This window comes from Motacilla alba, chromosome 8 (assembly GCF_015832195.1).
Source record: "Motacilla alba alba isolate MOTALB_02 chromosome 8, Motacilla_alba_V1.0_pri, whole genome shotgun sequence".
NCBI classification, from domain to species: domain Eukaryota; kingdom Metazoa; phylum Chordata; class Aves; order Passeriformes; family Motacillidae; genus Motacilla; species Motacilla alba.
In genome coordinates, this window is record NC_052023.1 from 10,323,057 (window position 1) to 10,349,391 (window position 26,335).

Consider the following 26,335-nt stretch of genomic DNA (forward strand, 5'->3'; position numbering starts at 1 on the left):
CAAGACAGATGTTTTCAGCCACCTGGGCTGCATCCTAAAGTACTCGATGAACTGGCTCAGCAGTCTCAAGAACTAGTATTGATTCCCTTTGGGGTGTCAAAACCCCAAAAAAAGGTAGGGGGTCACAGGATTGGACAAAAGTAGTGCTTAGCCTTAATAAGGCAAAAAAGGGAAGAGAGTTGAATTATGAATTATGATTTAAATTCCCAGAATGGCAGGATTAATTATTTGTAAGCATCTGAAAAAAAAACCAAAACAGACTGAGTAGCAACCCAGGTGGATTTGTCAAGAGTGAATTATTAAAAAAAAAAAAAATCTTTATACAGACAAAAAATTATAGGGGAGAAGCAAGACATGAACTGGAATTCAGTAAAACTTCTGACAGATCACTTTCACAAACATGCCAAAAGCATTATTGATGATACAACTGTGATACAAGTCCAGAAGTGGCCAAAAAACTATCCAAGAGGCTCAGTGGGCTCACTCTAGGAATGAAAGGATGTTAATACTTTGGGGTCTGCCTAGGAACCAACACTGTTTAGTGTTTTCATTATCAACCTGGATGATGAAGTAAAAAGTATGTTTATTAAATTGCAGAGGACATGAATCTGGAAAGAATGGCACGTATGCTGGGAAGTCTGCCAAAGGAACTTGGCGAATTGGAGGAGTGTTCTGGAAGAAAGGATCGGTAGGGACAAGTGCACAGTGCTGCTCTTTGGCACGAGGAGCCAACAGCACAAGCACAGGGTGTGGAGTGGGGGAAGTGGCTGCTCTCCAATTCCTCCCGAGACCTGGAGTCTCCAGGAACCCGACACTCACCTTCAGTTCCATGCCATTGTGGAAAAGGCCACAGAAACAGTGGATGCATAAAGAATGAGAACTGTGAGGTTAATGAATTATCTATTTGCTCCTCTTTTTTGCTGTAGTCTGTACATTTCTGGGCACTACTCTTTAAGAAAAAGATGAATTAACTACAAACATTCAAAAGAGCAACAGGAATTAAGAGATCTGGAAAACATCACCTAAAAGAACTGAAAAAAGCTCAGAGTGTTTATTCTGAAGAACTGAAGGATAAAGAGCCAATCACAAGAACACTGAAGTAATGCACAAAGCTGAAGTTCTTTCTGCTCTCTGCCAATCTGGGCACTGAAGCATGCAGTTAAGAGAACTGCAATCACTCCCCCGAGTCCAGCAGGTTTTAACAGACTCTTTTCTGCACCTTTCCAAGAGCAGGGGATACCACACAAGAATCTACTGATGATGACTTGACTGCAAGCGTCAGGAGGAAATTAAATTTGTTTTGAAGTAAACCAACCCATCCTTTGAGCTTCAAGCTAAACACTAGGAGTTCCTGCAACTGCATTTGGGTTGCAGGGCACTGACGCTGCCAGGACTTTCCCTTTCCCTGAATGGGGAACAAGAGCCTGACATAAAGCAAAGAAAATTACTTTTGACTCAATTATTCATGTTACAAAAGCCCACTTGTGCTTGCCCAGAGGTTGACAGGTAACTTCATCTGTCTGGTAGCAAGAAAATAATTGCAAGTTGGTGCCAGTGTTAGACAAGAGCAAAGTATGAGCCCTTAAGGCCCTCTGTGTAACAACTGTATACAATGATATTCCCAGACTGTTGCGTTATGTATGTGGTGAGCTGCCAACCTCCTCTCTCTGTCTCTAAACACACAATATAATATGCCATGCCCTGAATGCTAATCCATTTGTCTTCTTATTTGCTGAAAAGTCATTAAGCAACATTTGAAAACAGGTATGTGTGTGTGTGTATATATATATATACACACACACACACACACATATATATATATATATATATATATATATATATATATATATGAGATTTCTATAAGCAAGAACTATACCCATTCTTTATTTGGGATTTCCTGACAGACAAACCATCTGCTGAATAAGAAGTCATTGATCACAACCTCATTCAGTTCTGGGTAGGTGAATTAAAGAGAGCAACCCTGACTATTAAGAGGTCCATGGTGCTTCAGAAGTGCACTCATGCAAATGAAGGGGTAAAATTTTTACATGGTGAAGACAGCATATCCACCATTTCAGTGTTTTAAAATGAGACTTGATACTGTTGTTCTGGATGATACTTTAACCAAATACAAATCATGAATCTCAGTAACTGAGCACAATATAATGGCTTGTGCTCTTCAGGAAGTCACATTAAGTCTGATTGTAGCCTTTTCAACAAGTTGTGCTGCTGTTGCTGTCTCCTCCTCCCCTCCTGTGACATCACATCCTTGTCCTCAAACTCCCATTTCTTCCCTTTCCCATTGCTCTCTTCCTTCCTCTGCTCTTAAATCCTAAGAGTCCATAAAATCCATGCAAAAGCTGATCCTTTTAAATACTCTTTAAGATAACTAAAAATAAATTTAATTGTTCGTAGTGCGCACTAACAATCTTCAATAGCAAGCCTTATCTGTGATGCAACACAGATTACAGAGAGATGCCTTTGTAAAACATATTTAATTAAAGCTGAAGTCCGTGTAGGTAAAGAAAGTCTTCACTTAAATGCAGCAGGACACAGAGTGGAAGTCTCCTCAGCCCAAGATGTGGCAGATATGATGGCAATACAATGTCTGCCCATCATTACTAATTAGGTGATCTTCACAGTGTCAGCTGACAGCATTCTTACCACTTTCTCCTTGTAAACAATGTATTTCAGCCACTTGAAATCCTGCCATTTGAATCCTGCCAGAACAAACAGGGAATCCTTCTCATACTGCTCCATTTTCTGGATTGCACCTTCAGGATACGTGATCCGGAGTGTTGTCTTGCCACCCACATCTTTTTCAAAGCCCTTCACTGGAGCCGAGTTCAGCCTGCAGGGCAACCAGAGAGAAGACACTGTCACGGATTCCCACTTACATTCAGATTCCCACTTGCACTCCTGTGTGTTGATGACACAGCAATCACTGCTGGGCAGGAGCTCCCTGTAGCAGCTGCTACAGTAGCAAATCTTAATTCTTGCAGTTCTTCATCACAAACACTTACGGAGGTTTGTACCGAGCGACGACAGCTTAATTAGAAGTTACATAAATTCTATCATTGAATATAATGCAAACCATTTCTGAATATCAACTCCTGTGATCTAAATAGGGTTGGAGGCTTTGGAAAAGGAAAGTGAAGAATTTTCTGTGCAAATTTAGAGTAACAAACTAAGCATCAATATTTTAACAGCCCATTGCTCCTTTGATGTGTTAGTTGGGTTCTGCAAGGCTGTGCTGAAAGAGATGATGAAGCTCCTCATCAGTTTAAACAAACTGAAACTGGTCTCATTTTCCAACCCCAGCCCAGAGCTTACACCACTCACCTGCAGTGAGGCTGCACAGGGAAATAAGCCACTAATAATTCTCAAAAAAAAATCCCATAGGATCAATCTGCACCTCTTTAATTCCTGAACTGGCCCATTGGGAGGGTGAGCTGCCTTGCAATGCCAGCACAAAGGAAGAGATTGGGCTGGGACAAGGCTCAGCACCACTGCAGTCTCACAGGCTCCAAGGAGTTCCTGTAGTGAAGTGCATCCCACTCTGAAGACACTGAAGCAGTCACACAGCTTTGCTCTTGGGGACACTGATTTCTAAGGAAATGCTACAAATTTAGCTGTGCTTTTGTTAAAACATTTCTCAGGAACAAAGTTTTTTCCCTTGAAAAAAGCAAACTGCTTTGGCATGAACAGCCATGATGACTTTCACGACATTAAAGTTTTCAGAATTTCTATTCAAGACTAAAAATCCAAAGCTGAGGAAATTCCACGTAACTTGGAATACAAATCTTGCTGACATCAAACAGCAGCCTCTGATGGCACAGGATTGCCTGCTTAAATTATTGCAGCATTCTTGATTTGGTGTTGTTCAATATACTGCAAAGAGCTCTTGGACTGCAAATTTTGCCATGTAGGAATGTTGAATTTGTCTTTTTTAGCCTGGGTAAGCATTTTACATTGGAAAACTTTCAGTAGAATAGAAATCTCTATACAATCTTAAATTATATTCAAAATCTAGAGAAATACATTCTTAGGCATTTTTAGCAAAAATATTAATTTTATAATCAGGAATAAAAATATTAAAGGCAAAACAATTTAATAATCAGCACCACCATAATTAATGCAGTGGATGAAGTCTTTTCCCATGGTTTATAAACCCTTTGTAACCTGACTTTGAGGAACTAGACCTGAGTATAATGCTCCCATCCAGCTTGATCCCTTGCTTTTTCTTCTGTTGCTGATGGCACATTCACACACCATGCACTTCTTCTGTGGGCAGTATTTAAACTTTAAGGTGTTGTGTCTCTTTGGGGCAGATGACCTCACACAAAGCAAAAGCATGCAGCTCTAAATATAACAGAATACTACCAATACTATCGATATTCTGCAAAGAAAGCAAGTTTTACATATTTTCAACTGTTTTCTTTAGGATGAGGAGGTGTCTGCAGTTGTTTCAAATGTCACTGTGCAGCTCTTTGACAGGGTTTTCCCCATCCCCAGCTGCTGGGTTCACTGTTTTGCTGCTTACTTGTTAACACTATCAAAACCCGAGAGCCCTACTTTTTATCTAGACAGGAAAGAAATCAAACCATTTCCCCAAGTGAAATGAACTCAGGTGTCCAGCAAAGGGCCAGAGTGTGAGCTGCTGATGGAGGCACAGTGACAGAGCCAGCACCACCAAGGCCCAGGGCAGTGCCCCGAGGGCAGTGCGGGCGATGGAGCAGGGAGAGCTCAGGCAGCCACAGCACCCAAAGGTGCACACTCCACAGCCCAAACCCCTTCCCAGGCAGGATGCACTGGTGGTTACGAACACAGCTGAATCTTGGAAAACCTGAGTTAGGATGTCAAGCCTCCTTGTACTGCCCATGGACAGGCAGTTTTCTCCACAAGAAGTTCCAGAGTGTTTTTCTGTCTATATTCACTGATTACATATGGAGACACTAACTCCTAACCCTGCCACCATGAAGATCCTTTCAGATAGCACTCAAGTATCCCCATCAGGTGAATTCCTATCTGGTTCTAACCAGGAATTTCTGATACACACTTATTTTTGCCCAGTCTGCATTCTATTCTAAGGAGGCATTTCAGAGCACTGACGACTGACTGCTGCAAGAAGTCCTGCCAGGTAAATAGTGTGACAGCTGGGGATAGCATCTGCACTGAAATCTGATAATGTCTAGTTAAAGAAAAACAGTAACTCACTCCAAGCTCTTTTAGAACTGACAAAGCTGAATTGGACTATCTTCACTGCAAAGAACAAAATTTCTTGCTGCAATTAGCAACCTTCACATGGTAAGATAGGAGGCATCAAAGAACTCCACATACTGCTGGATCACTCCTTTGTCCACAAATGTACCACATTTTTTTCGTTTAAAATTCACTCCCTAGGACCCAGATATCATCCTTCAAAGGAGTTCTTCAGTGTATGAAAAAGGATGTTATAATACATGGGACTTCCCCAGCTTCCAGAGGAATAAAGCAAGCAGTTGGATACATATCCAAGCACCTGGCTTCATTTAACCTTTACAGTTGACTTCTCTCTCCTTTATCCATCCCACCAACAGCACAGGTGCTCAGCTGCCCTCTTATCCTCCCAGCTTGCAAACTGACATAGATTTACTGATGTGGAGAGAAAAAGTTGAAGTTTTCATTTGGAAATTAAATAGTGGCCTTTCTGATGTAAATCTTAGTGGGTGGCTTAGACCAGATGGATTGAAACTGTTCTTTTGCTACTTTTTTAATAACCTGAGCCCAAGGAAAGGCTATAAACTGCATTTTAATTCAGCTGAAATAACTACAAGTCACCCAACTATGACAAGGAATAACAGTTCTTTGTTATCAACTGATAGTGGGATGAGCTAGGAGAAGGGCTGTAAAAATTTTGTCCTGTTCTGAACAGCCATCCCTGTGTCCAGCATACTGATGGAGAAGCAGGGAACCATTCACAGGAACCATAGACTGACAGGGATCTTCTTGGTCTTTTTGTCCAGAGTTAGAGGATATTTATTTCTCTCTGTATGTCCTATTCTTTCCTTACACATGGGAGAGAATAGAGACTGTGCTAAATAATACCTGCCTTAAATTCTTTTATCAATTCCTTTCTTTCTTCTACCTTTAGCTAAGAATTTGCTATTTGCCACCACGTCTTAAAGCTGATTAAAGCTGAGAGAGACTACATCAGATACATTTCTTTTAATACAAAATCAGTTATTGTACTAAGAAAAAAAAATACCAGCTTAGACTATGTTAAACCAGTTTTATAAACTTACATTGCAGTTTATCCCACTTTTATTATTTACCATAATAATATTTTATTACTCAAAACCTGATAGAAAACTGCATTTTTTTTCAGGTCAGACTAATGGGTCTGTAGCTCCCTAGAGCACATCCTCCCTCCCTCCTACACGCACTCTCTCACTCTCCATTAGTACAGGTATTATGTTTGTTAATCTCCAGTCACCCAGAACGCCTCCCTGGCTTGACAGATTTATTACTAAGAGTTATGACTAGACCTGTGATTTCACATATCAGCACGTTTTTCAGGCATTCTGAGATGGCGATGATCCAGGTCCTCAGCAAAAGCAAGAAGTCCTAACTCTGACTGTGGCCCTGGGCACTCCCACCACTCTGCTTCTGCTGCCTTATTCAGCATTGTCATCTGCAGAGACACAGAGCCAAAGTATTGCCAGCTCCTAGGGCACACTTACAGGTGTTTAATCACTGCTGGGTCCTCTCTCAGAGAGGCTTCCTGCTTCCTAACACCCTATGCTGCACCATTCTTAGTCCTGCCCATCCTAACTGTGAGGTGCAGTTGCTGGGGAATGCTACACATGTATGACCAATAATACTGTCCCGAGCTACCACGGGAATATACCTGGGAGCAGATCCAGCAGTGTGAGTTACTGCTTGACCACCCAAGGGCATCACAAAAGCAGCAGCTTTTAGAAAGGAGCTATGAAGGGAAAGTTCAAGTGATATCATACAAGAGACCACATTCCCAAGAAGCTATGGAAAACAGAAAGCTTGAGGAATGCCTTTGCCCTTTGATGTGACCATCATGTATAACAAACCTTTTTAAGCTCGTGTCTATTTTTACCCTCCCTGTAAGTTAATGCTTCCATACAAAGGGATACTGTCATTAGTACAGGTTAAAGTTTGCCTGCATAGCAAGTGAACTGATACAGAAACTGAATATGGGACAAGAATAATGCCAAAGACTCACCTGACAACAACATCATAGTCATCAATTTTTAACCCCAATGACTTATTTGCAAGTACTCCACCATTTCCCACAATAATACACCGCCGGCAGCTGAGACTGTGGAAGAAACAGAGAAGTGATTTTTGTAACAGAACTTCAAACACACAGAGAGCACATATTTAATTTGCATGCATCTGAGAACTACAGGAAACCTCTGTAAATATAAAGAATTAAGAGGGGGACAGCAATACACTTGCTCCCCAGCTCACCTCATCATGCCCAGGCATTACATGTGATAAACTGCTTTCAACACCTCACACCACGTGTGGCCTAATGAGATGAGCTGTCAGGACAAGCAGCTCCTCTCCCCCCACGCCCCTGGTATGATGGGCTTGAATCAAACTCATCTGTTTACTTGAACCATCTCATTATTCATTCAGCACTGAAACAACAATAAACCAAAGGCTTAGTGAGGAAGTCTTTTCTCCAAGCAATTTTATGAGTGCAGGCGGATCTCGCCAGGTGTCTGGGGTGTGCTCACCTTGCTGAGAGCAAAATTGCTGCTGTTATGGTGAGACTTCAAGAGACAGGAAAACATTAAATTGAGAGAAAAATAGACACCCCCCCACATACACCTTTCCAGTAGGAAATGTATATGGAGACACAATAGGTGAGGAAAGGGAAGGAAAATAACCTTAATTAACAAAGAAACAGGAAAGAGAAGGAAGAGAACAGTTTCTCGTGGAACCCTGAGTCACGAGAACTCTGCAGCAGATGTTAAAAAGCGATTTTGTTTTGAAGACAGAGAAAGGACTTCTTTCCAGCCATCTAATCCCAAATGCAGCTGGCTCTTCTGGCAGTGTGCCTCCATCTCTGGTAGTTCACTGAAGGAATACGTGTCTGCAGAGCCTTTTTCGGAAAGGGTCCAAGGCAATCAGTTGTTTGGAGCAGATCCCTGAACCAGGCAGCCTTCCTAGTCCCAGGCACAGTCAACTGGTTGCTTCTAAGCTGTCCTCTCTGTGATAAGTCTAAAGAGCCAGCATGAGGAAAGCTCTGTTTTTGTGGGGTCCCTTTTTGCAGACCAGGGCTTGAGGGCACTCAAAAGTGTCAGCTAAATCACTGAAGGTCACTCAGCTGACATGAGCTGGAGACACGTGCAGAATTAACAGCACCAAGAAATGCTCAGGAACAGCTTCCCCTGCCCACATAAAGTTCCACTGCAGATCTGAGCCTTTCCAAAAGAAAAAACTTCCTCATGCAGATGGACATATTAGCCCAGTATCCCCAAGGGCTAAAGAAGCGTGTGTGTTTATGATAATCAACCCACAACAGAGAAAGCATTTTATAGATGATGGCATAGCAAAAAACCCCAAGCAAACCAGTTCTGGCAACAAGGAGAAATCAGACACAAGGTCTGGTTCAAGCAGTATATTGTGACAAAGAGGGAAGGGAGAGTCAGCCCCAAGTACACCAAAATGAGTGACAAAGACGGTAGCAGCTTTGTCAAAACCTTTAAGGAAAAGGTGCTGTAGGAGGGAGAAAGAGACATCGTTCAGTTCTGGCCAAGCAATATTTCAGAAGGAAATACACTCTTTTGATGATTATGGCAGGAAAGTTTGACCTCCTAAAAAACAGACTGCTGGGTGAAATACTGTACCTTCTCTACTCAGCTGTCTCTCAGCCATGACTCCTTTTGAATTTTCTGTTTTCAAGAAGAATACAGTGCTGAAATCCAAAGGCTGCAAGCTCCAGGCACTCCACTCTATCCTCTTCCCACTTACTGTTAGGATGTTCTTACCAGTTCTGAATACAGATCTGCTTGTTTCAACCTCAAACCACTTAATCGCTTTCTTTGCTTTCCTGCTAAATTAAAGCACCATCTACTGTCAGCAGTCCCTTCCACATCTGCATGAGATCCACTAGCTGAGAAAGCACTGTGTATAAACATCTGCCTCTCACAGGGCAGACTGGTGAGCATGAGCTGCTGCACATGAGATAGAAGAACCAGTTCCACCAGCCAAAGCTGTTCCAGCAGCTTCATGGCCCTGCTCCCACACAGGACTCATAGACTGATCAAACCCCACTCCTAAACTTCTGTTCACCAAACAAACTGGAGTGAGCTCATGACATCTTGCAGCTCTTCTAAGTCTTGACTCACACTTGTAGTATGTCCCTGAACAATTCTCAACTTCTTCCCAGATCTCCTAAGTACTGATTCTGGAAGACCAGCATGCAGAGCTAATGCTGCTCAAGGTAGAGTGCCTTTTACACAGAGATTTTACTAACATCATTCCAATCCTCTTCTTACAGTCACTGGTTTGCAGACTATAATCCTCATCTTGTAAACATGACCTGCATTGTTGCCTCGGTGATGCCTGATTTTTGATTTGGCTCCAGTGAAGGATGCAACAAAATAGTCAAGACTGACTTGGCCCTCCTGCTCATTACTTTCCCAGTCTTGGGTTCTGGAAAATTTTCCTAGTGGAATTTCACATTTACTCCAGACTGGTTTTAGCCCCTGTGAACACCTGCCAGCAGGATTACGCTGGAAGTGTCACTAAAGGATTAATTCTCCACCCTGACAATAACTTTTTAAAGCTGTGTAACATATTCTATTCCTAAAAAGGATACCTCTTAATGGTGTAGTATAGAAACAGAACATAATGGATTGAGACAAATAACTAATGTGTGCTTCTAAAAGTTTACCTTTACCATTCAAGCTTCTAGTTCATCTAAAAGTATATCTTCTACATGGCAAGATTTAATTTCCACAAACCCAAACTAACATAACATCAGTTATGCTGCCATCTTGGCTCTGTCCTCTGCAGGATTTTTCCTGCAAAACCAAACGAATCAACTTACAGCTACCTCTTTACTATCTCCCATATTTCTCCAGGAATGGCACAACATTTGCTGTTCTCTCAAACATTCCAAGAAGGGCTAAAAAGCAAACAGTAATAACAACAAGAATTCTTTAACTCTTCTGTGTTTTCTGACTTTAAAAGACATGTAATTGTCATTTAATATCCTTGTAGTTACTAATAAAAGAATCACGAAGTATTTCACTGTTGCTGTAAAATGAGACATCTTTCTATCTTTACCCCCAAAAATGAAACAAATACTTAACTGAATGGTTCTGCCTTTACTCATTGTAATTGATAGGTTAATCACTTTTGCCCAGCTTCATATCTGAACCACTCTTCTACCCTTATGGTTCTGACATATTTAAATGCATTCTCCTTTTTCCTTAAGTCTGCAGATAAGATTTTTCATTAGTAACTTTCTGACCCTTAGGTCTCATCTTTGATCTTCTAACAGCTTAAATTTCTTTCAAATGTACTCTGTCTACCGATTGTGCCTGAGCATGGGAAACCTGCACAGTCATTGCTGGCTCCGGGCAAGTTTCTGGGTGAAGAAATACCCAGTGCAAGCAGCATCAGTTACAGCTCAATTGTTTCTCCACAAAGAAGTGTGCAAACACCTTTGTGCTTGTTTACACAGTATGTCAAAGCCCTATTTCTTTTCCAGAAGATTTCAAGGATCGAGCACATCAGACACAGCCCATGTTTCAGTTTGCTACCAGGGTGGTATGAAGGACGGTCATGGACTTTCCACAACAGATACTCCCTAAAGCCCTAAGCTGGGAGCTGCAGCCAGATGTACAGACTCTTGACACAGATACTCCAAGGTTCAGTTCATCTACACGAAAAGCAGGATTCATGCAGATTTTCTTGAACAATATAGAACTGTAAACATGTGTATGCTTTGTAGCAATTCCCATTTCCTCTTCTCTCTTATCAAAGTGCTTTAGGGATTTGTCAGGGAAGAAAAACCACAAAGCCTTTCTGTACGCAACTTTGGATCTGAAGGCTTTGAGGAAAGATATAACAGAATAATTAAAAAATACATCTTTAGGGTAGCTGGTGCTTAAGGAGGCTTAACATACTCTGGGTTTGATCTGGCTGCTGTTACTCACACACCTCTCTTGTTCTATCAAATCCTTTCCTCACTTGTTCAGGTAATAGACTGCATTAGTAAAGACTATGATAGTTATAAGCTCAAACTCTCAGTTTTCTTTCATTACCAGCTGGAGGCAATACAAAAAACGTCAGTCAGGCTTTTATATTTATGTCTTTTCATAGGAAATTTACATGTCATCACCACAGAGATGTAACCCAAAAATCCACTGAAGTCCAGCCAGCAGATGGGCTGTGGAATTATAAATCAAGCCCTGATCTATTTGCAGAATGAGGGACAGGCCACTGGAGGAGCCACTAAATCCAGCAATGAAAAGCTCAGCAATATAAGTGGGTCTGGAAAAGCCAATGGAGGGCAAGAAGTTTCAAAGATGAGGCCCACTGACATCTGTGCCAGGGAGAAAGACATGCCAGCTCAGAAGGAAGAGGTCAACGGTTCTAGAGAAAGTCCCCTGGATCTCCAAACTTTTCCAGACAAGCTCAGGGGTGAGTTGTAACTACCCTCCTGAACATCACTGCAGCTTCACCTGCCCCCTGCCCTGGAGCAGGAGCAGGTTACTGCTCAACACAACGGTGCTGTAATAAGGAGTCATGAAGAAAGCAGGGCACCATGTACACTGTGCTACAGGTGTGAACCACAGCCTTTGTTCACATGCCCTCCAGCTGCTGCTAGCTGTAACACAATGGAGGGATTAGTGGAAGTGAGTTGGCAAAGCTGCTGTGGGATGATGAAAAGTGCACGCATACCTGGAAGGATCACGTTTGCCTCATTTCAGCACCATGTCAGTACATTGTGTCAAGAAAGGTGCATCAGGATGCCCTTTAGCACAGGAATAATCAAACAAAGTTCATTTCCAGGGCTTATGAGACGCAAGTGAATACAACTTCTCAAGGACCAGCTTTGTGAAGGAGGGCAGACATGGAGAAGCTTGGGTAGGAACAAGACCAAAAGCTTGGTGTAGAGCTCCTCCACCACACAAGTCTAATCCTCTCCTTCCTTTCTGTGCTCTCACGCACTGCTCTGACCTCACCTTTCCTGCCTCTCCCACCCTTCCCCTGGGAAAGCTGCCTTCAGTGTATAGTTACACGAACACTTACTCCGATGGGCTGGGCAGCGCTCACCCTCCCCACCCATCCCAGCCTCTGCCTCTCCTGCTGCCATTTCAGCTCTGTGCCCACACAACTCTACAGTGGGAGGGGAGCTCTGGAAATGAAGTCACTGGAATGACCTGGGTTGAGAGTAAAGCTCATAACCTGGAATAATCTCACTGATCTACTTTGAAGTCCCCTTTTAAACAATAGCAGCAGCACAAGGAGAAGGGCATCAGCAGTAGCAAATATGGCTTCTTAAACCGGTTGCAAATATGGCTTCTTAGACTTACCAATAGAGAAAATGTTGTTGTAACTCCATTCTGAAAAGAAGGTGAATCTGGAGCCTTTTTCCTGCTTCTAGAATCAGCCCACTAGACTTCTGAGAGCCTACAAGTGGAAGGGTTCACAAGATCTCCCAAGCCCAACCTCTTGAAGCTCACAGACTTGACTTGTGTCTCTTATCTAATTTTGCACAATAGGACATTTTCTCGGTTCTCTATCATAGAACCAAGAATGGTTTGGGTTGGAAGGGACCTTTCAAGGTCCTCTAAGTCAGGTTTCTCCAGTTGCTTCAAGCAAAGTGGAGAGGTCTGGACTTTCTCCTTGACCGATAAGCAGGAAGGGAGTAGCTAAACCCAAGGCTTTGCCCCCGGCACACTGGTGCTGCCATGGAGGGGAACTCTTAGGATCTGCTTGGAGCTTGAGACAAGATGAGAGAGGAGCTAGCCTTCATCCACCAGTCTTCTCCACCAACTTTTTAGGAATCCAAAATGGCAGATACCCATTGCTGCCAGCACTGGAATTCAGTGATGACCACACATGAAGAACCTTTCTGGAATGATACCCAAGTCTTCATCTGTGCCCCACTCACCAAGCTGGTTTGCCAGAGCAGCACTATGGCAGCCTTAACACCTCCTACAGTTCCCAAGCTCTTTCTCCTAATAACTCCTCTGCTGCAACTCCATCCACCTTCTCCTTTAGGCTCTCACTTTCCAGGTTGCTATCCCAAGCCTCCTTGAGTCCCTTTCTCTCATAAACACTTCTGTTTTTATCCTTCCTAAGACCTGCTCACTTGGAAGGGCTTTGGGAGGTATTTGATTGTGATGCATATGTACTACACAACCAACATCCACTGATACGGATTTATCACAATTCCCAAGGAAATAGTACTGTCCCAAGATATCGGTGTGTTTACACACCACCAAACCTCGTTGCTGCAATACCACAGAAATAAATGTCTAGCCTGTTCCTGAGGTCTCATTTGCACTTGGTATCTCATGGATTTTGCATACATTTCATGGGGCTTAAGTGTTAGATCTTTCCTATCTCTGCACCAAACTCATTATAAAGAGCACAAACCAAAGTGAGCAGCTCATGCCAGAGTCGTTAGGCTTCAGAATCTCCTGCGAAATTACTTTTTAAAAGCCTGAAACATTCTACTCCTCAAAAAAAGGTGAGCAGCAAGGGTCACAACTACATTAACCTTCACTGCGAGAACCTTCCACCTGCCCTCTGTCATTAACACTAAGTTCATATGAGCAACCTTCTGAAAGAGTCTATATGTGGATTTTTCAACAGATTAAAATCTTAACTCTCCAACCAGAACTGAGATAAATCCCAGATGGGTTGTGTGCAAAATCTCTAAGAAGGTTATTTGTAAAATGGTTTTACCTTCTGGACATAATTTCTCAAATTAATCCAAAGTCTGAAAGCTAACCCTATCTGGCACTGCTGTGAGACAAGGAAAACTTCAAAGAAACCTAAATTAACACCTAGACTGTGCAAGACTAAGAATAAGCTTTCACACAGAGAGTAACTCCCAACTACAGCAGGCAAGCTCTACAATCAGCATGAGAGATGCAGAGACCTATGGAAAGGCTGGTACAGCTTACAAACTTTGTCACCAAAAGTGGGCAGAAGGGGAGCTGGGCCAGGAAATAAAACCCATGTGTTTAGAAAGCAGGAACTGTGTTGTCAGCCTGGGTCAAGTACCACTGGAAAGATTTATTACTAGGACTTTGAAAAGAGCTCAAGTCCCAGAGTAAAAACCTCTGACAGCTTCGGAAAAAAAAACTACCCCTAATCTGGGAGGTGGCACTAAACCAAAACTTCAGGAAAATGGAAGGAATGACAGAAAAGCAAGGACAGGAAGGATTAAAGAACTGTCACTGGGAAACTGATTGCAAACATGCCAGTGAGTTTCAGAAACAACCTCTACAACAGAACTGAAGAATCAAAGGAGCTTCTTCCAAAGGCATAAATTCAAATATCACAGGACCCAGGATACTGCCATCCTGTTCATTCCAGCACAGGTTTGGCCAACACAACCAAACATTCCTACTTTGAGAGTGAGGTATTAATGAAAAACATTGTTGAAATAAGCCAGTCCCTTCTTTCCTTCTAAAGTTCCTTGTGATTCTGTTGCTTTGTCAGAAAGGCTGGAAAAGAGCAAAGTGTTTATTGAAAACCTGCTATTTACCTATTTGAAAACGGGGCAAGAGGATGTCTTGAACATATAAAACATAGATTAGGAAATAGTCAAAAGCTAAATGCTTTTTTTCTACTTATGTTTGACTTGACAGAGGTCTCCAGAGTCTACAGATTTACTCTAAAGAGGACTCAGTTTTCAGCTCCTGACTTACTCATCCAAATCCAAATGTATTGGCAATAATTTATGGCAAAAAAGGTCTAACAAAATTTATTTAGGACATATGGAATAGAATCACTTCTACTTCTTCTGTTCTGAAGGTCTCATCTTACCTGTCAAGAGCTGGAGTTAGACGATAATCTTTGGTTGCTGACAGGATGGCTTTGATCAGATTATCTGGGGAGAAAGGAAGAAGACATTAGGAACAAGTCCTGACTTCTAACGGAAATGAGAAACAATGTGGAGTAAAGCATCTGAAGCAGTTACTTGAAGGAACTGAAAGGTTCTCATTAGGAAGGAACACTAAGTTGAATATTCCTATTTTCTCTGGACAATGACCTTCACACACAGCTTGCAAAGACATGGTATGTGCCAAATTCTGATGCAGTGTGTAATTGCCTTGCACGGAGAGTGTCACAGGGAACAAGCACCGTACATTTTATAGCAGTGATTTCATATCCCCTGCCCTGAGATGACAGTTTCACAAACACTTCAGACATGAAAAGGCCAGCATCACTGTCACTGCTTGCCTTCAGAAAAGCTTTTATGTGGCTGAGTGGTGAACTGGATGCAGGAACAGAACCAGGCTAAAACAGATGCTTTTTATTCTGTGGGTTACTTTCAGTTTAGATTCCCCAGTCTGTGCTTCTTCAATTAAAGCACCATAATTGCATTAAAAAATGCCCATGGAACTGCAGCCTATGCTGATACCCTGCGAAAGCTGCAGCAACCAGGGGATGTAAGTTATGCAAGCATAGGCACACACACAAATTAAATGCATTAAGTTGCAGAAGCACAAGGATTACATATAAATAATTCTATTGGCTATGGAAATTTTGGAGTCTGCTTCTCTCTAGATTTTGTCATTTGTCCCTAATTTTTCCACCTCTCTCCCCCAGAGATGTCCAAACTCCCTTACCATGGCCCAGCTAAGGCCAAGAAGCAGTAAGGGTCTGGCTAGTTTGTATTTACAAATGTACCAGTAACTTCAGAATGTCTGTACTGGTTTGACAAAAAGTCCATCTGCCTCCAAATCCTGACTCTAACTGTGGTCTTAAGCAGATGCCTAAGAGAAGAACAAAACCAAAGCAAACAGATACATTTCCCTGAAATTCTCTTCTGCTATTTAACTGTTTTCAAATCAGGGATTTCATATGTCAGATACAGCTTCTTTCTATCTGGTAACTTGCAATGATTTCTGTTCCATGAGCTCAGAATCCTCCTTGATCCATGTGGACATTCAATCACTTCCCTTTGCAATTTTGAACATGGCTTCTCTAAGCTTCCTCTATACTGGAAAAGATTGTGAACAATTAGTCTTCTTCCATCTTTGCTTGGGAGATTGCAAATAACTCAAATATCCTCAAATATATCAGTCAACTAATTCAAGAGTTCTCAGGAAACACCAGTCAAAACGAACAAATAAGTCTCATTTCTTTACAAAAGACTAAAAATGGTACAGAAACATTAAGAAAACTGACAACAAGTGATTTTTCACCTCAAACTCAATCAGCTTTCCTGACAGACACTAATTACTGCTATCAGCACAGTTAGGGGAGACCTTTCACGTAAAGAATTCTGTTCTTCTCCATTGCGTCCTTCCTCAGCAGCAACAGGACAAATAGTGTGTGGGATAAACACAGGAGAGCTCAAGGCAGCCCATGTGCCGAAGAGCTTTGACCCTGACAACAAGCTGACCAGACACACAAAGGTGATAAACAAAAAACTCTGACAATTACTTTGAGATTCGGGAAGTTTTTGGTAGGGCAGCACTGACAGCACCTGCCAACCATTACAAGCTGGGGAGTGTGTTTGCCTTCAGATCATAGCTTGGAGTGGAGCAAGGGACGAGGCAATTTATAAGGGTAAAAGCAACTTTGATAACAAAATAGTGGTGTTTAGTTTTCCTTCATCTCAAGAATTTCTTCTGATGCATAGGCAGCAGGCTTCCCCTCCAACAGGAATGCCATTCCCCTAAATCTGCCCTAACAGCAGTAGGTTGCCGTGACCTCTAATGGCATCATGCCACAGTCCTCTCCTTGGCCTGCTTCACACCTTGGCTTTTGCTGGACAGCATACTTTACTGACATTGTTTTCCCACATTCTCAGAGAAGACATCAAAGGATTGCATGTCAAGGGCTGCAACCTCCCATCCACCAAGCTTTTGTTATGCCAGGTTTGCTCCACCACCCACAAGTTACACCCTGCACTACTTGGAGACCATCCCATGGACTATTTTAGAAAAAACATTAAAAGAATACAGTTGAGTGATGCACTCAAATGATTCTGGTTTACTCATCTTGCAAGATAATTAGCAATGCCTTCTCAGCAAATGCTCAGGAATGAAATAAAACTACTTTAAGAGTGGATATGGCAGCATTTGGAATGGAGGTGCTTCCCAAACAAAACCAAAACAAACAATATCGAGCATTCAGTACAGATTATGAAGGGACAAAGAGGAAATAGCTCTTCAGCAAACTCCACAGTCCAACAATACATGGCATCCAAAAGTTTTGGAAGTTGCACAAATCTCAGTGTTACTATTCAAAATTGCCAAATTAAGCTCAATAAAAGACAAAGTACTTCACTGTCAAGTGTTCACCCATATCAGGAATGAAAGTGGCACTAAGTTCATCTGGTCTAGCCCTCTTTTTGGAAGTCAGGAGCAGGAACTACAAGCTAGGAAAAGCTAATGGCTGGGGCAGGGGACAAGCACTAGATCTTTCTGGTTGAGCTGGAACTCTACTGCACTGTTGCTAAGGTGGGCACTTGCACCTTGATGCTGTCACTGGGATGGAAAGACAAGACCTCCTCCAGAAGGAGTTACTGTATTTTCTGTATCTTCCTGGGGAAAAGTTTGAAGGATCACCAGATGCTGCTGTGGCTGATCTGCAACCTTGCACAAGACCACAAAGCAGTAAGGAACAATAAGGAAGAACTGGCAGGATCTTTTAATACAACTGGGGCAGGGTAGAGGATCACTTGCACTCACCCACTGCAAAGACTATCACAGGTATCTGATATCAGGGCTCACCTCCGGGCTGTGACTAAAGAAAATTTGGCACCAGGAAAGCAGGTGCATTATGTAAAGTCAATTGATGAGATGTGCTCTCTCCAGGGTAAGAAACCGAAGGGGTGATGAGCACAGTCTGCCTTAGACACCTATGTACTAAGTGAACGTAATGGGTGCAAGTATACGTAACAAATTCTACAAAGAAAAATTCCTTCCTGCTTCAAGTAATAGGATTTGTGCACAGCCACTGCCTGAAAGTCAATGACTGAAAGAAAATTTGCAAGGACAAAAGAAAGCCTAAGTTGTCTACATGAACACATCAGCAGGGCAAGCAACCTACTGCAGTTTTTTGCAGCCATAGCCTGTTTATTAGATATATATATTTTGTCATGGAGAATTTAGATCACTGGGGAGAGTGGGAGATTATTTAACCCATTCATCTATCAACCACTATGCATGCACTCTTACTATAAAAACAAAGCAAGAAGCCTCTGCACATTTTTCTCCCATCTGGAGGAGGAGTCAACTCCATTTATCTAAGAATCCTGAGTTATCTTGACATATTCTATCAACTTTGCCTTACAACATCAGAAGATTCAAAAGCCAGCTCGGTACTGCATGATTTGTCTGAACACAAGTATATATTGACTTCAGGTTGACCCTGAAATTTTCAGACATTTGGAAAAAGAAAAATAGTTAGAAATTAGGCAGACAGTGACCACACAGTGAGAATCAGCCTAAGTCTCAATTCTAGCCTTTTTCTGTGTTATTTATGTGAAGGAATGGAGGAGACCTTCACTGTAAATGTCAACAACACTTAAAATTGTTGCTTCTAATGCAGAAACTTGCTTGTATCACCAAAAAAAAAAAAAAAAGATGGGGGGGCCTTTCCAGTCCACAGGGCTTGCTGCAGGCATCTCACAGGGTCTACCTTCTGCCTGCCTTGAAAGCAGGCAAATTGGGATGCTTGTGCACTCTCAAGTGGCCAAGAGAAGAGGCTGTAATTCTTCAAGTTGTGTATACCAGCCACCTTCCTCAAAACCCAGCACGCCTGCATGCCCCTGCTGGCAGCAGTAAGTGTGTGAATGCCCTGCCTCAGGGTCAGGGCACAGCGTGCTGCTGCTGCTCTGGGTCTGTCCTGGGAGCCTTGGCCAGCGCCCATCTCCACTGGTGGTCACCCAGCTGCCACCCCTCCAGCCAGCACTTCTGCAGGTCCTGGGCATCAGCTCCAGCTTTTGGGAATAGACTGACTCGAGTGAGGTTGACTGACATTCTGTGAAGTCTGCCAGGAGACTGCACATGGGTCCCTGTCCCACGACAACAGAATGCCACGTGTGTGTCAGCTTTGTGGGGAGAGTAAACTAAACACTACCAATGCTATGGATTAAACAAATCACAGTATTTACAAACAAGTTCTTAGCACAAGCCAGTGCATACCCTTTTTTTCAATACACTACCCAAAAGTTCAGCTCTGTATAAAATTCCTCCTTCTGCATTTTTTTACCTTAAGGTCTTGCTCCATATGGGAGCTGAGGAAGGACCTTTAACAGAAAAGTTTTCACATCTTTTGAGGAATGATCTTTACAGCAGGTCAAGGGAGGTGATTCTTCCACTCAACCCTAGTGAGGTGGTATGTGAAGTGCCGTGTCCAGTTCTGGGCTCCTCAGGACAGAAAATATGGAGCTCCTGAACCGAGTCCACTTGAGGGCAACAAAGATGATGAAGGGACTGGTGCATCTCCCTTATGAGGAAATGCTGAGGGAGCTGGGCCTGTCCAGAGGTGAAAAGAGAAGACTGAGAGAAGAGACCTAATCAATATCTGTCCCTATCTGAATGGAGGTGTCAGAGGATGGACCAGGCTCTGCTCAGTGGTGCCCAGCAGTGGTATGAGAGGAAACGGGCAGAAACTGATTCTCAGGAAGTTCCATCTGAATATAAGGAAGAACTTCACTGTGCAGGTGACCGAGCACTGGGACAGGCTGTCCAGAGGCATGTGGGATCTCCCTCATTGGGTGTATCCCAGAGCCATCTGGACACAATCCTGTGCAATGTGATTTGAGATGAGGCTGCTTGAGCAGGGAGGTTGGACCAGATGACCCAGTGTGGGCCCTTCCATCCTGACTCATTCTGTGATTTTCCATCCTGGTGCCCAGCACAAGGCCATGGACCCAAGTCTCACCACGTGTTCTATTCTCTCTTCCAGAAACACCATGTCCAACTGTAGACAGCCAAAATTATTCATTCCTTTATGAAGCTGGGAATCCAATGGTTACAACAAGTATCACAATGTGTCTGAAATTCCCTGCACCACTTCTTCTTATTATTGATCAGCTGACTTTAGGAGGTCAATGCAGGAAAAAGCAGCTATGAAGAATTCCAGCACTTAGCAGTGCATTGCAAACATGTGAACTGCCTCTCAAAAACAGCTAACTACAAACTGAGGAATATGTCCCCAGATCAAAACTCATGTATAAATACAAGAGAGTGGTTTCTTGAGGTCACTAGCTGTACCAGGTTTAGGTGGTTTGCTGGACACACTTTACTAACAGGACTTAAAACTGCCACGCCTCACAAGATCTCCATTGATGATTTTTAATGGCATTAAGACAACAGGCATATACTGTTGCCTAGACACAAAGCAAAAGAAAAAAAAAGACTGAATGTGCATGGTGTCCTCCCTAGCAAATTTAGAAGAACGTGGCATGCATTAAATGTAAGCTCCATTAAAGCCCTTAAGGCCCATTTTTATAACAAGATATAAATAAAATACATAACATTTAGACTCTTCATTTACATTGTCGCTTTGGAGCCTTTGGGGATTTTTTTTTTCCCAAGCTTTTCTTCACAACCAAGAGTTTGTTTTCTCAGAATAAAAGCTTAGTTCCCAACATAATCCCAGGGCTTGGAAAGTTGGAACATTAATTTAAAAAACAATTATGAAAAAAAATGGGCAACATTTTGCAATAACCATGCATTAACAATTTTGATCTAAACTCGAGTTCAATGCACAGGAAGCAATAAAGTCCATAGAAAGAGGCAAATTCACGCCAAATAAAAGCAGTCCCTGAAAGATTCACAGTGTGCTGGTTAAAGACAAGCAGGAAAATAAATACAGATGTTATAGAGAACTCCACATTTTTGATGACCCTTCACAGGTGGCCAGGCAATATCCTCAAGGCCAAAAAACTCAGTACTGCAGTGATTCCTAATTCTTCTGACCCTTGTAGAAGCATTAATAAATGGCACTTCAAAACACAACAGCCAGAGAGTATCTGCTCTTTTCTTCAGGAAATAGAAAAGAGGAATGATAACATATCTGTGTTTCCATTGCAATTCAAGACTTCTGTGAAGAACTCCAATATGGAGTCATCCAATTAACTGAAAACTTATAAAGGTTTGCATCTCCCTTCTCAATGAGTTGGGAGCAGGACTATTTTTTAGGCACACTCAACAGCAAAGCATCAGTTTTGATTGAAATAAGGGACTGCACTGTTGTACTGTCATCATGAGAGCTCAAGAATGAGAAGGGATTTAATTTCAAAATTCACAACATAACTTCCCTTTAGAAGTTCTATTCAGTAATGGAAAGTCAACCCTCTACCTCTTCTGAAACTTTCAACTTTTTTTCCCCTTCAAATCACTCATTTCATTTCTTTAGGCTATAAAATCTGCTAAATTCTCTGGGGAAACATCAACATTTTTATATCTATATTCCCACGTGATAATGGCAACTATTACCAATTTTGGTCAAATGCAAAATTCGACTGGAATCTAATTCAGAAATGTGCCTCCAACTCAGGAAGAAACAATAATCTTGTTAATACCAACTCTGAACAGAACTAATGGCTATAAATGCTTGTGCTTCTGTTTCTTTGTTAGAGGAATAAGACATGAAGAACAAAAGAATGCCTAGAGTAGGAAAATCATCTGTACAACAGAGTACCACTAACAAAATGAGGATAAAGTTGGAGAATTTAAGCATAAAATGCCTCATTCAGACCTAGTCAAATGCAGGGAAGGTGACTGCATGTGGTACTCCAGTCTCTAGAAAGAGCGAGAAGATTAGGTTAGAAAAGACCTACTTTTCTAATGTTTTTTTTTCTTGAATCCGCTGTAAATTGTCATGTCGAACTGCATATGTTTTCTCAGAGATTAAGTATTGCTCATGCCAAGAAAGCCAATGGAAAAGAAAAAGCTATGAAGGAGCATGCAGAGAAAGAGAGGAGATTTTCTCCCAATAACATTGTGATATGCCAACTTTTGCAGGCCTGAAAACTCAACATTTTCACTGGAGATGAATGACCACTGCCCCATGAGACTACTGAACAACTGCTGAGCAGCACTGAACCATGGCTTTTCCCAGGAGCACTGACACAAAAGAAAACATCCAAATAAAACCAAGTACAAGAACAGTTAATCATTGCACAATACATCCATTAGCATTGGTGGTCTGGACAAAGACTTAATTCCTTTGCCACTGAATGTATCACCAGTTCCAGACATCCCTCCAGCATCAAGTGAAAATACAAAGTCTCTTGGCCAATAGTTCATATTACATTTGATAAAACTGTAACATCTCAAACATGTTCTTAATTTTCTCTTATCATCATGGGGAAGAAATTGCTTCCTAGTGTCTTGATGGGAGGGAAATTCTGAGATGGTAACAACAGAATCACTCCCTAAGAAATAACTATCACCTTCAAAGACAAACTGATTCAGGGCCAACAAAGCAGCCTCTCTGCTCAAAAGAACTGAGCAGGAACAAAGGTGGAAGTGAAGACCTAATCACTGCTAAGCAGTGACACAACTACTGACTAAATGCATGGAAGAGATATTACATTGATCATGTCTGTTTAGTTTTTTTAGTGTATGCTGTGCCATATGTTTTCACTTAAGTTAAAAAACCAAAAAACTGCAGCAACTCTCCCGTCCTCATTACACAGAGAGATTGCCAGATACTAGCTACTCTTTCTTCTGAAAGCCTTTTATATTCTTCAAACCACATGTACTGAGAAATTCTATTAATAGTCAGGTATTTCTCCAGTCTTGTTTGTTGCCCTTCTCCAAATAACTCTTTCCTTTTGCTTTAGCTACAGAGGTAAATTTGGGGAGGAGGCCCTCTGGGATTAATAATCTTACTAACACTATAAACAATTTTTCCATTGCTTATTCATTGACAAATTTAACCCTGAGAGCAGCGCACATGCTAGAGAATCTCTGCAACTACGTGGACTGCATAGGCATATTCATACCTCCATAATTACACTGATAGAAGCACTGCCAGAAAAAGGTGCAAATCCAAAAGAAAAAAAAATCAATTTAGATTTAAAAAGAATTCCATGTGACTCGTTTAAGAGCCCAGGATTGCTGCAGTCTCCCTTCTCTTCACTACAAAAAGTTGCAACAACAGACTTGGTGGGTGATGGGAAAGAATTCCTACAAGCAAATTATACCCTTGCAAATGGTGAAACATGGGATGCACTCCAACATCCAAGTTAATGCCAAAACAATAGCCTGGGACACAGGAGGGTGCTCAGCAGCTGGAGCTGTCCCCCACAGGAACCCTTGACATTTGGAGCTTTTAAGAGTTCCAACCTCTTGTTACAGTTTGATTTTCTTGACAACTGTGAGAGTTGACCAATTTCATCATGTTCCTCACTTGGCTATAAACACACCAGCAAACAAACTGGCAGCAGGGCACGGGCCCGCACGGTCCTACTCGAGTCCACACGAATAAAGTGTTAGCACAGTCCCAGATGTGCTCACCAGGGCCAGCAAACATCCTCCTCTACAATTCTCACGCATTCACAGGCTAATACAGGCCAGTGACCTTTCTTGATAGGAAGCCTGGACATAGCCACTCTATTTTTGTGGGGGGCAGGGAGTTAATCTGTTTGAACAATGAGCTCAACAGCGTTCACGACCACAGGACAACCACTTTATTTATTAATAGAGATGGAGTCATCGTTTCCAAGCACTTAGAGTGGCCCATCCCGTTTCCAGACTCTGTCCAATCCCACAGTAGGGGACAACAAGTTTGATGTGGCAGACAATCTCAGTTTCTAAAAGTAAGTGCAGTCAAACATCACACTGGCCTGTTTGTCAACACGGCCATTCCTCATTTAAAAATCTTGATCCAGATTCTAAAATATAATCTCATAGGTTCACAGCCAGCTGCAGAAGTCACTGGGCAAAACCTAGAGCCACTGCTACATGAATGGCTAAACTAGGTACTGGTAGTGACCATTTAAGGTGCCAAAACATAATCACACCTCTTCGTACCTGTTATTTCCCCTATTCTCTGCACACAGAGGAAATCAAGAGTTTCCACAAGGGCTACAGACACCTATGATGAACGCAACAACATCTTCAACCTGCTGGCTCAGCTCCAACACTCCTGACAGCTCTCACCTCTGCTTTGGTCCCAGGTTGCTGGGCATTGTGATCAAGTAATTAGGACCAATCCTTGGTCTGGATCGTTGGTCAACAGAGCCAACAGCTACAACATATACTAAAACTCTACCCATTTAAGACAGGTTAAGAAAAAGGTACAACAGCTGCTCTTAAGTTTCTCTTCATCTATTGCTAATAACTAGCTGAGGACCCTCAGAACCACTGTTCAAAGAGAGTTTGCTCAAGACTTGATACCACACGCCTCATCTCAGAAAGCAGCAGGGTTGCCACCTGCTTATTCTGTGCCTCTTTCACAGAATGCAAGTAATCACTAAGGCTGTTAACTGACAATAGCAGCAGCTTCCCATCTGACACAGGATGTGCAGTATTCCTACTGCAATAGCCCATTTCACAACCAGCAGCATTCAGGGAAAGTCTAAAAATTTCCATATTCAGGACCATATTCACCTTGAGGGCTTCTACACACAAATGCTCTTGCCAAGAATGGAGCACTCTGTCCATAAAACCTCCTTGCCTGGGCTGATGGCCAAATCAGAAAACAACCACTGGAGTGAAGGAGCAAGAAATCTTTCACAAAGAAGCACTGTTAAACTTTCTATGTTGTACTGAGTACTTTTAAGCATCTGGAGATAGGAGAGCTGTCTTTACAATCAGATTCTCATCAAAGAAAATGAAAATCTCTGATGGACTGTGTCAAAATGATCAGCATACTGCCTTCTCTTTGATATGATAACCTTTAAAGAGCAGTAGTCCTGCCCTGAAAATTTCTGAGTCATTTCTACTCTTCTACATGTAATTTATAGAGACGCGTTATTCCAAATTAGTGCAGCCCAGTAGACAATAGTCCTCCAAAGCTGCATTCCCCTAAATATTGCAAGACTCCTTCTTGCAGTCTTGGAACTGTCCTTTCTTGGACCAGTAAGCACAAAGTGATGGATAAAAAAGGACTTAATTCAGCTTTTTTTTTCAGAGACAAAGCAAAGCAAAACTTAGGTAAGAATAGAAACTTCAGCAAAATAAAGTAGAAACGATGGATTAGCTTCCAGGCTACTAAGAATCACTTGGTTTCAAAATTGTAGCATTTTCAAGCTACCACAGATTAGTTTCTAGAAGTTCCTTGGAACATGCAGCATCACTGAAAGTGAGCTCATCCTGTAGCTGTATTTCAAACACAAAAAAGCAAACCCAAAAAACCCAAAAAGACCCAAACAAACAAAAATCCATTTTGCACTTGGAACAGATCACAGCGACTTAAGAACAGCAGGTGATATTCACCACAGTTCTCAGCAAGGTCTTCCCATCACCATCTCAGCTGCAGTTGGTGTCTATAAACACCAACCACCTTTCCCAGTGTGGTGCAGGTCAGAAATCCCAGCTGACAGTGTCATGGGGCTGCCTAACACACAGAGCAGAGCTCCTGCCCCGTCTGTTTCAATGCAGCCACATCTCTCTACACTTCCTCAGCCACCCTGACTACTCCTTTTCCCATGCACATCCCAGCTCTGACAGTCTTCACCTTGCACCAGCACGTGACTGAGCTCCACGCTGCCTGCCTGGATCATTTGTTTGGATATCATTAGATTGCCCTGACTGAAAGCCCTAATGAGGTGCTGATTCCATCATCCAATCAGTTGTCTGAGCCCAAATGCATCCCATGGGACAGCCAGAAAAGACTGATGCAAGAATTCCAAGCGATGTGTAACATGAAAGGGCGCCATTCGCATCGCTAGGACTCACAGCCTGTCAGCAGGGCCATTAGAAATCCGGGGCTACACAGATTTATAATTCAACCATCCCACACACAAAACTTGCTCCAGACTGAAACTTGGCACAAAATTCAGTCCCAGGAGGGTGTTAAAAAAATAACCTATTCAACGGTTTCCATCCCAGGGCTTCAGCTCACAGCCATTTAAATAATGGCAATTTCTCATTTCTCTTTTTAACTGAGGAAATCCAATATAAAACACCAGATTTAC

The 26,335-nt window shown here is 42.2% G+C and overlaps 1 protein-coding gene across 11 annotated transcripts in view; it reads right to left on the reverse strand.

Annotated features, from left to right (window-relative positions):
• Positions 1–26,335, reverse strand: part of ST3GAL3 (ST3 beta-galactoside alpha-2,3-sialyltransferase 3) — a 177,714-nt gene that overhangs the window by 42,456 nt on the left and 108,923 nt on the right. For all 11 annotated transcript variants that reach the window (XM_038144177.1, XM_038144186.1, XM_038144182.1 and 8 more), the window contains 3 exons: positions 15,046–15,109; positions 7,238–7,333; positions 2,665–2,851 (listed from right to left, as the gene is read on the reverse strand). In XM_038144177.1, the coding sequence (XP_038000105.1) occupies positions 2,665–2,851; positions 7,238–7,333; positions 15,046–15,109 (347 nt within the window). The remainder of the gene's footprint in view (positions 1–2,664; positions 2,852–7,237; positions 7,334–15,045; positions 15,110–26,335) is intronic.